The sequence below is a fragment of the Mytilus galloprovincialis genome, chromosome 11, assembly GCF_965363235.1.
Source record: "Mytilus galloprovincialis chromosome 11, xbMytGall1.hap1.1, whole genome shotgun sequence".
In the NCBI taxonomy this organism is placed as follows: Eukaryota; Metazoa; Mollusca; class Bivalvia; order Mytilida; family Mytilidae; genus Mytilus; species Mytilus galloprovincialis.
The window spans coordinates 43,989,617-44,000,147 of record NC_134848.1 but is presented as its reverse complement, the minus strand read 5'-3'; the positions used below and the strand labels follow the sequence as shown (position 1 = coordinate 44,000,147).

At 29.5% G+C, this 10,531-nt stretch overlaps 1 protein-coding gene across 7 annotated transcripts; it reads left to right on the top strand.

Moving 5' to 3' along the window:
• The first annotated feature begins 775 nt into the window (after positions 1-775).
• Positions 776-10,177, top strand: LOC143052230 (metalloproteinase inhibitor 3-like). 7 transcript variants are annotated; one of them, XM_076225215.1, is made up of 6 exons: positions 776-803; positions 5,821-5,959; positions 8,318-8,397; positions 8,776-8,887; positions 9,331-9,452; positions 9,972-10,177. In XM_076225215.1, the coding sequence occupies exons 2-6, from the start codon at positions 5,845-5,847 to the stop codon at positions 10,098-10,100; spliced, it is 558 nt and encodes a 185-aa protein (XP_076081330.1). In that variant the 5' UTR covers positions 776-803; positions 5,821-5,844; the 3' UTR covers positions 10,101-10,177. The 7 variants fall into 7 exon arrangements, with proteins under 7 accessions (XP_076081330.1, XP_076081331.1, XP_076081333.1 ...); XM_076225216.1 differs by lacking the exon at positions 776-803 and adding an exon at positions 4,757-4,886; XM_076225218.1 differs by lacking the exon at positions 776-803 and adding an exon at positions 4,778-4,886 and having other exon boundaries at positions 5,801-5,959.
• The last annotated feature ends 354 nt before the right edge of the window (positions 10,178-10,531 follow it).

Below are 10,531 nucleotides of genomic sequence, written 5' to 3'. Positions count from 1 at the left end.
TGTTAGTAAAAGCAATAAACAAATGTCGGACTATATATGTTACATATATGATACGATATGACTATTTCCAACTTAATGGGGACCAGAATTATTTCCAAATTTTGCCAGACCCCGATAAGAGATGTGGTATAATTGGTTGACGGAAAGTACTTGAATTGAAAACTAGCAAATAAATGCATATCTTAGCAGCAATAAAATGAAAATAAACAATAGATTGTAAAAGTACATTTGAAATTATTAAAAAAAAAAGAAACTAAAAATTATATGTAATTTCATGTATATGAATGTAATCTGTTTTGATAAACATAATTACCACGATATAATGACTTATACCACACAATTACGGTTAGGATGAGAAGGCCGTTATTGTGTCTACGCAATAAATATTTATGGCCAAAGTATTTTGATTTGTTACACAGAGACATTTCTGTATATTTGCTATTTAAAAGCGGTGTAATTGAAATGACAATGAGAAAATGTTGATTGACGTAATTTCAAGCATTTTCACTCGAAATCTAAACGATTTTTTACACTATTGTAACCGCACTTAAGTGGTAATTACGATATTTTAGATTACAGCGGGGATTTAAAAAGAAAAACAAATAATTGTTCTTGTGACATCAATTTTAAAAGCTAGACTTTTATTCAAATGACATATGTTTTACATAATGCATTTACGTAATTGCCCAATTTAGTACCTGGTCATAGATAAGTATGCCTAAATAGGAACACAAATGGTATATATATAGACAGATACACACATGTTTGGCACCGCAATATTAAATAGGACCAACACATATCAGGTAAATAATTGATTTGTTCTATCCTTATATTTTTTCTTAGTGTGAAAAACCTTTTTGTTGCATTTCAAATATATAGAATTTACTTTTTTTGGTAAGTTATGATGATGCTGTTCAAGTCCGGTTATATTGATCATGTTTCTTTATCTTTGTTTATCCTTTTTTTGGTAGATGGGGAAGTTTTTTGGGCCAATGCATGGATAATTTCTAATAATGAATAAAAATTGTCCTTGTCAGAATCGAATGAAGTATGTAAAATAAAGTATAGCCAAAATAATTTCAAAGTTTCAGTTTTAAAATTAAAATTAAAATGGGGAATTTAATATTAAGAAGATGTGGTATGATTGTCAAGACAATCATCCATATAGGAATACCTGCTGAATTCTGGGTGGGAATTTATTCTGCATTATTGAAGTAAAAAATGTCAAATTAAAATCGAAATGAGAAATGAAAATCAAAATGACATTTTGAAACAGGAAATTAAAGGGATAAATGTATGAATGTAGTTTTTCAATGAATCAAAATTGCGAATGTGAAAATGAATAAGAATGGAAAATGAATATGAAATTAATGTCAATATGCAAAACAAAATGGAAGACTATCAAAATAACCTTGCCCATCACTTGCATGTTCCATGATTAACACCAAGTAACTTTTAAATTTGATAAAAAAAACTGCTTGAAAAATTGTATGTCAATATTTATTTTCAGGATAAAAACATGCTAGAAGATATATATCTTTAAACATGTACTTTCACATATTTTTTTTTACATGGTTGATAATTATCTAAATAGATATAATTTATATTTATGATATACTCATACAAAGTAATGGTATAAGTGAACCCCATAATAAAACTAATTTGTACATGTATTTATTCATAAAGTTTGAAGATTGCCTTAGTCGTGTGATATGACTTTTGGTATCAACTACTTCCGGTTTATATCAACTGCTTCCGTTTCATATCAACTGCTTCCGCTTATTATCGCATGGTTTGCAGGAACGTTATCGAATGACATTTCGACGTCATTCGGCAAATTCCAGAAAATATACCTGACGTGTACGTTTCTTTGTGTAAAACATAACAAAGTTGGATACAAATAAAATATAAGAAATCATGAAAATATATTATTAAAAAATGCAAAACAAATAATACAATAAAAGCATTTTTTCAAAGTTTTAAAAAAACTTTTTGTCTGTACGTCTTCTTTTGAAGAAAATAATAAAAAGAACATAACATGTCATTTTTCATATCAGACCCCTTATCAACCCATGGTCAAAATCATCCCTCGAGCCTATCGGCTCTTGGGCTGATATCATGACCTAGGGATGATAAGGGGTCCGATATGAAAAATGCCATGTTATAACCTATATTTATTATGTATGTAATAATAATACACAATTAATTACATAACACCACTCGTAAACTTTCTTAAAAATTAAAATAACCGACACTTCTCATGTATCACAAGTGTGCAACAAATGTATCAATTATATTAAATGAAATTGGAAAGAAAACCTTAAAAAATCAATCCTTTATATTAATATAACTTTGTTGATAATCATCTTACTCATATCATAATTGTATGTTGATAATCATCTTACTCATACCATAATTGTATGTTGAGGTAGACGGACTATTATCAACAAAAATGTGCAACGGATGTATCAATAATATTAAATGAGCTGAGGGGTGGAGCAAGCCATTTTCAAACGTCAAAAAAGTTGATTCCAACCCCTGGCACCCCCTGGTTCCGCCACTGGAGCTCTTCAGAAAACTTAGATTAAATATTATTTTTAGAAATAAAAAAAAAAATAAAAACATTATAACATTTTAATTTTGACGACGAAATAGGAAACCGCTTGTGTCCGGTAATTAGATAAAAGATTATTTTTAGAAATAGTAATAAATATGAAAGCATTTTAACATTTTAATTTTAACGACGCAATAGGAAACAGCTTGTGTCCGGTGATAAGTTTGATAATGAACACATATTGACCTGTTATATTGTACGCTGATAAATTACTATTATTTCCGTTCACGGACGGAAGACGTATATGTAAAATTGACTAATAATACTGCTGTAGTTATGCAATTATTGTGGTAACAATTACTTATAACCAGCCAGCTTGTTTAGTAAATCTTTTCTCGTACATAAACTTTATGTGTGACATTAATACTCTGTTTTTCTTTCAAAGTTACTAAAATTAAACCTGAATATTAAATTGAATATTATTGTGAATGGGTTTTATTATTGGAAATCACATCAAATATTAATAGTCAATACTAAAACTTAATTAAACATGAAATGTTTTTGTTGTTTAAATCTTAAAAGATTTCATTGACTAATAATTTCATTATCACCTGGATCTTTCACAGTAACCAAGGGAAAATTAACATAAAGATACAAAGTTTTATGCACTAGATGCGCATGTCGACTATAAATGTTACTGCAATGATGCTCGAGGCCTATATTCCAAGATCTCCTTTAAAGCTAATTTCAAAATAATAAAAATCAAATTTGAACTGTTTTTTCACTGTCATTCACACATTTAGGTAATAATAAAAAGTATGGTGAAGTAATACGTCACTTATCAAACGGAAATAACAAAAATTTAAAATCTTAAGGTAAAAAAGTCTTAATTGCTCGTCCTTGGCAAATGTCAAAATGATCGAAATATGATGTAATTTTTTAAGGAAAACGTCAGTGTTAGGTAGAAATTTGCATATATATATATATATATATATATATATATATATAAGAAAAATGCCTTTTTTTCCTGATGATCTTTTTATTTTTTTCAGCAAATGGCGATGATCTTTTATACGAAGAAAAAAATAAAAAAAAATAACATAATGTCCAAAAATGCATACTGATTTCATACCGTATAGAAACTTATATGTCACCTCCTTGATTTTCAGATAAATGGCTTTAAACCTTTTATAGCTGACTATGCGGTATGGGCTGTGTTCGTTGTTGACGGCCATACGTTGACCTATAATTGTTAATTTCTGTGTCATTTTGGTCTCTTGTTGAGAATTGTCTCATTGGTAATCATACCACATATGCTTTTTCTATAATTAAAGTTGATCGATACGATTATAATTTTGGGGGAAATGTGTGACGATACTGAATACAGAATATATCGATATTATTTTTACTTAGAGATTCTTAGTATTGATAAATTATATGTCAAGATCTGAATGGTGTTTATTTTATTTGAATTTCCTCTGTCGGTTGTTTTAATTTCCTAGTAATTCAATACAAAATTTTATTGATATAATTGTTTTTGTTCCTGCACATGGAACATGGAAATGTCATTCACATGAATTAGGATTCACAAAAATCTCGCAAATACTTCATGTATGCTCGGAACGACACAATTCAATTTTTAAAACCGTTGTGTATAAAAGACAAATTTGATGCACTTGTCGAAAAGGTTTAACATACTGTTAGTTGTGAAAATTATAAAAGAATAAAGGTTCTGATAAAATACTCAATAAAAAGATTTTTCAAAATAAAATAAGAAAAATACCGAACTGTAAGGATATTATACAAAACAGAAAGTCCCATATCAAATGATGAAATTGTTTTCAATTATAAAGATGTACATAACTTTCAATTACATCATATGAAAATATAAGGAAGACTCAAATAATCAAACTTATATAGTTATATAATTTTATTGATAATGAAATGTATCAAATCATAATTACACATACCACCATATGTATATAATTATTTACCAATATAAATACAATTGTGATATGTGGTAATTTAAATTTTCAATTAATAGGAATAAAAGGTATTGTGGATGTTGTGTGGTCTATTCTCAACAAGAAATGTACGATAGATATATCAATAATCATGAGAATATCAATTGAAAATATTCAGAAAACTTTATATAACAGTCTAAAACTATAGAATTAAAAATAAAAATAAAAACAATACAAAATTTAACTGCCAATGACGAAAAAGGAAACAGCTTGTGTCCGGTGATAATTTTGACAATGCACAAATATGTTGACTTGTTAAATTGTTTACTGATATACTACTAATAGTTCCGTCCATGGGCGGAAAAGGTGTAAGTAAACTTAACTTATAAAACTGCTGTTTTTTTGTGCAATTATTACTAACCAGCTAACTTCACTTGTTTGGTAAGTTTTTTCACGTACATAAAGTTTTAGTGTGACATTACTTTTAACGTTACTATAGCATGTATAGTAACCATTGAATAAGATAAGAAATTGAAAATTATTTGAATACCATTAATTTCATTTTAATTGTACAAACAATATGATGACTTGACAACTTCATGATTATTTGCAGAAAATGACGGACCAAGTATTGTAAGTTATTCGTCAGATGTGCACAAAACGTGTGTTTTTAAGGCGATTTTTAAATAACTTATTTTATATTTATGTGTTTAAATTATCACAAGTCATATCCATCCCGGGATTTGTCAGTGTTTATATATTGTCTAAGTCAGGTTATATTCATTGTGTTTCATTATCTTATCTTGTTTATTATTTTTGCGGTAGGATGGGTTTTTGGCGAGAGTTTGGTCGTCTTTTAAACATGTTTGACTGTCCAAAGCATTTGTAATTTGATCGTTTGTATATGCGTTAATTTTATATTATGAAAAGTGTTATTTTTAAATTCATTAACTTTTCGTCTCATTCTAATTTTCATAGTAAAAATAAAATAAACTATACTAAGATAATATGTGGACATAATAGAAATCATGAACTGTTTAAAACATCAGCATGAATGTAATTGTTAATAATCCTCTGTTAATGTCTACACTATCTGGTTAAATAACATAAATTGCATTCACATATCTGTTAACAAAATTTGTATACTCTTTTCCTCCCTAATTTATTTGATTGAAGATTATTTCCATGATTTTTTTTGTTGAGCTTTTATAATAAAACCGCCAAGAGTAACTGGGTATTCCTGAAATTAATTTCGTATATCAATTGTCAATATTCAATACAGGAAGCTACTGGTTTTTACAGATTCTCATTCTCGATATTAACAACATGAGAACCATGATGATGTATTCAAGTTTTCTGGTGATCTGTTTATTCGCAATGTCAGAGCAGTGTGGATGTCCAGCCCCTTATACGCAGCAAATAGTTTGTGACAGCCCAATAGGTAAGAGAGTATTGATTTAAACAATAAAAAAACTTTATGCAAAATTTATCACCGCTTTGAAAAAGTATGGAAAAACTGTTTACCTCTGTCTGTCCGTTCGAACGTGTATCCGTCCAATTATTATAAATTTCGTCACATCTTTTTCAGAAACTACATCATAAGGATTTTTTAAATTTGATTTCAGGGTTTATTATAAGTCAGCTTTACAGTGTGATGCGTTTTCAGATTTATCACGCAACATCTTCCATTATAACACTTACATAGTTTACGCTATTCAAATTATCCAGTTGGGGCGAGGGTATCATCAGTGAGCAGTTTCACATGGGTTTTTTTAATTTTTTTAGTGTATCCTTTTTTAACAACTTTGTTGTTAATATCTGTTCGTGACATTGTTATTTTGTTCGTGAAGTCATATCGCAATACTTTTCGTTTGATTCGTAAAATTAGTTGGTGTACTCTTTATGATCTTATGGTATCAAAAGCTTATTAAATGATTTAAAACTAAAATTATGGTATATTCAAGCTTGAAAATATGAAACAAATTCGTCGATGTTATGAAATGCATCATTAATTTATCTATTGCATCACAAACCGTTTAGAATCGCCTTTCATATTTTATTTGTTTTGCTTGACAAAATATGTCAATGTTTTATTTTCATTTTTCAATTTAACTATATTTTCTACTGAATTTATTTCAATTATTATCTTGATATTGATGAAGGACCGGAATGTGGAGACAAACCAAAGAAGATGGGATATGATTGCCAATGAGACAACTCTCCAAACGGCACAGAAATTAACAAATATACTTCACCGTACGGCTTTCATAAAAGAGCAAAGCCCACACTACATAAACCCATTCACACAAAAAATTATCCAGTGATGAAAACCGTTTGGTATGATATGATAAAACATATGTTTATTTTCAGAATATTTTTTCAGTTTGATTAAGCACTTCTGATACATTACTATAGTAGTGCTTATAATTCAAAATGTGTTCATTTGATAAATAACGGCGTTTTGAAGTTAAATTGTGAAAAAATACGCCAAATGTAATAAACGTACTCACATGAAGCTTGCTAACTAAGAAGGAAAAATCTTTTAATAATTGGGTTTTAATCAATAAGAAATTGGTACTTATCGCTTGTATGCATATTTAAGACAAGTCTCTATGCCCATTGAGCCATGACATAATGTTCAAAAATAAAACTGAAAAACAACGAAAATTGTTGAGTATGAAAATAATAATGTGTGGTACAATTGCAAATGAGATAATTCTCTACATGAGACTCAAATGACAAAGCAGTTAACAACTATGGGTCACTCTACGGCGTTCAACATTGACCAAAACCAATACCGCATAGTCCACGTTACTATTGCATTCCTTCAGTATTAATCCTTAAATTTTAAAATTGATAGGTATTTTAAAATAGGTAATAATTAGTATCGGAAATTCAATAACGTTTAAGGAACATTCACTTTGTCAGTAATTTCGTCTATACATGTATAAAAAAAGACTAAAATGAATTTTAAGTATAATAGAGTGTACAACATACCCTACTAACCACAAACACATGATTCGTTTAAATAAAAATAAAAATCAGCGTACAATACATGCATCGGATATCCTGACTTCACACATTGTCGGGTTATTTAACCATTGTTTCGTGTACACAAAGACTGCCTTTGTTTCTCTTTACCATACGTCGTAAAAGTAAATCATAAAATAGAAATATGTTCTACCTACCGAAAGGATGATCACCTAAATACTAAAGCGTGTCTTCCTCAGTAATAGATAACATTAGCTGTATTTGGCAAATCTTTTAGGATTTTTTGTCCTCAATACTCTTCAACTTCGTGGCCTTTCAACATTGTTTTCTTTTTGAGCGTCACTAATGAATCTTTTATAGACGAAACATGCGTCTGGCCTAACTATAAAATTTCCAGCCTTGTATCTATGATGAGATTATTTAAATGAACATGGAAGCAAAACATTTCCAATTTTTTATGAAGTGTAGACAATTGCAACAATATTTGACATTAACGTCAGACGTGAAGTTAGTCGGCATGACACCTATGACATATCACGATCAAATGTTTAAAGAATATGTGTCACTTGGTATGTCACGTGTTGTCCACTATTAAAACGATCATTTTTATGTAACAAGGTTAACATTTAAATGCAAAAAAAATAATTCAAACGTTTAAGTAGTTTTATTAGGGGTAAGCATATGTGCGAAAACAACTAAGAAAGTCTTTTTGGATATATTTGTCTATTTGTTTATTTGCAGTCATATAGACCAATCGTTCTTAACAGGTACAATCGCATGAATAAATATATTTTTCTTTATATTTCAGTCGTTGAGGCTAAAATTGAATCATTTTCAGAGAATGATTATGACAAAAATTACCAAACATCCGTGACAAAGTTCTATAAAGTAAGTACTAAATTTATTAAACTGATAAAATTATTGTTATCGTCACATAGTTTTCTTTATAGTATTAGTGAGGTTGGGGTAAGGGTAGAGGTTGATTTGTTATTTTTTTTTTGCTGTTCTGGAGTAGTTATGCAAAGACTGCTCTTATCCACTTGTTCCTTTAAAAAGGGTGGTATTTTAGTATTACAATTCAATTATTCCTGCCGAAAACCTAACTGACCAAATGTTAGTGCAAACACTCTTTTCAAGAAAAAAACTGTCAAACTCAGCTGAGAAAGAAAATACTCAGTCAGCAAGACCAAAGGAAAATTTCGTAAAATAGCAATAATACAATATAATCTTTATAAATACATATTTTTCACAATCTTTCTTTACCAGGGGAAAGGGACGTATGATACATTGTCCAATAAAACAACACTCGTGACACCAAAAGGAACTTCTATGTGTGGACCTGTAGTTTTGAATGTGGGATCAAGCTATATTCTCTCAGGTAAATGCACTGTCGATGTTGATGCACTGTGTCGTATAAGAAACTTTTGCAGGCTTGTTAATGATTTGAAAAAGTACACATCAAAACAATATTTATTTGTTAACAGTATTCTTAATAGAAAAGGCTCCAGAAAAAGACGTAGAGTTAATTCCGTTTGTAATTAAAAAAACATAATACTACAATCCATTTAAGTTCGGAAACGTACCATTTGTTGTTGCAGATAACTTGTGTTAATCTTTCATGAATCATCACATAGCATGTAGGTTTTACAGTTTTTCATTCGATTTTTTTAAAGGGTTCCAAAATATTTAGTTTATATATCTTGATTGTGGGCAATCTTATCAATTCTGGGTGCTGTCAGTGACGGTTCGTTTGAAGTATTTCTTTTGATTAACCAAACAAAAAATGTGTACTAGTGTAATGATGACATTATCTATTTTCAGTCTCTGTATATGGTGACAAAATGCATCATAACTTATGTGAACTCCAAGTTGATGCTTCCAGTGCAACGAACAAATTGTTAGAAGGCATTGCAGGAAAATATGAAGAGAACTGTGATTGCGAGGTATGCTTTTTTATTGTATTGGCCTATGTTGGTTGTTACAAGGCTAAATTATATTCGCTAATCAATGTGACCTAATTTCCTGTAGCAGTCCAAATTAGTCGCGATTTATTCTGGTCGATCTTCCGTTTAATTGTTGTGTTAATGTGTTATTTTCCTGAACGTACACTACATGTTTGTACATCTAGTGGAATACACACGTATAACATCAGAAGTTTTACATTTATAAAGTTGACGTTTTACAGACTAAAATCATACGTTAATATCACAAACAATATTTTACAGTTAATATGACAATTGATAAAGCATAAGGTCAGTAGTAAAGGAATTTTGTTGAAACAACTAAATGATTATGATATATAATAAGAAATGAAATACATATTTCAAACAAAAATTGAAAATATAACAGACGTTTAGAGCGTCACTTTTTAACGAGTCTTGTGTATACGAAACGCGCGTCTGGCGCAAATATAAAAACTTCAATTCTGGTATATTTGCAAGCTGTTTGTTTTTCATTTTTAGATTCCATCTATGTATGATCCTCCGCAATTCGGACAACGTTCCAACAAGCAATGTGGATATTCACCATGTCATTATGACACCGTATGTGCCAGAGATGGTAATGGGCAGTGCAATTGGCACAATTGCTAAACAAATGGCTCAAAAGATCATAGATTTGTAATATATTGTATTATTCTACTATGCAATAAACAAACACACAATTATTATTTATAGATTTAAAGATATAATTGGAAAACACTTATTTTCTATAAACGGTAATATAAAGGAAAATCAGTATCTGATTTATGCTGTAGAATTTTCTGTTTGTATTGTTACCGATTCTGTATCATCATCCATTCAGATATATGCTTTTGTAAATAAGGGGTCTCTAAGCAATAGAGCAACGAATACGCTCTACTTAACCACAGTTAACAATAGACTTATTCTTGTTGTAGCTGCCTATTGTAGAAATTGTTACCCTTTGCATATGATATTTTTTTAAACGGAAATAAAAAGAAAGAGAGAAATTGGAAAAAAAAATCGTCGGCAAATTATGAGCCTGAAGTCGACTCTTTATAAGA

What these genes read in the sequence shown, in the direction of transcription:
- LOC143052230 (XM_076225216.1), top strand. An exon ending in CCGTGACAAAGTTCTATAAA is followed by an intron (nt 8,398 to 8,775) that starts GTAAGTACTAAA and finishes TTTCTTTACCAG; the next exon opens with GGGAAAGGGACGTATGATAC. An exon ending in ATCAAGCTATATTCTCTCAG is followed by an intron (nt 8,888 to 9,330) that starts GTAAATGCACTG and finishes ATCTATTTTCAG; the next exon opens with TCTCTGTATATGGTGACAAA.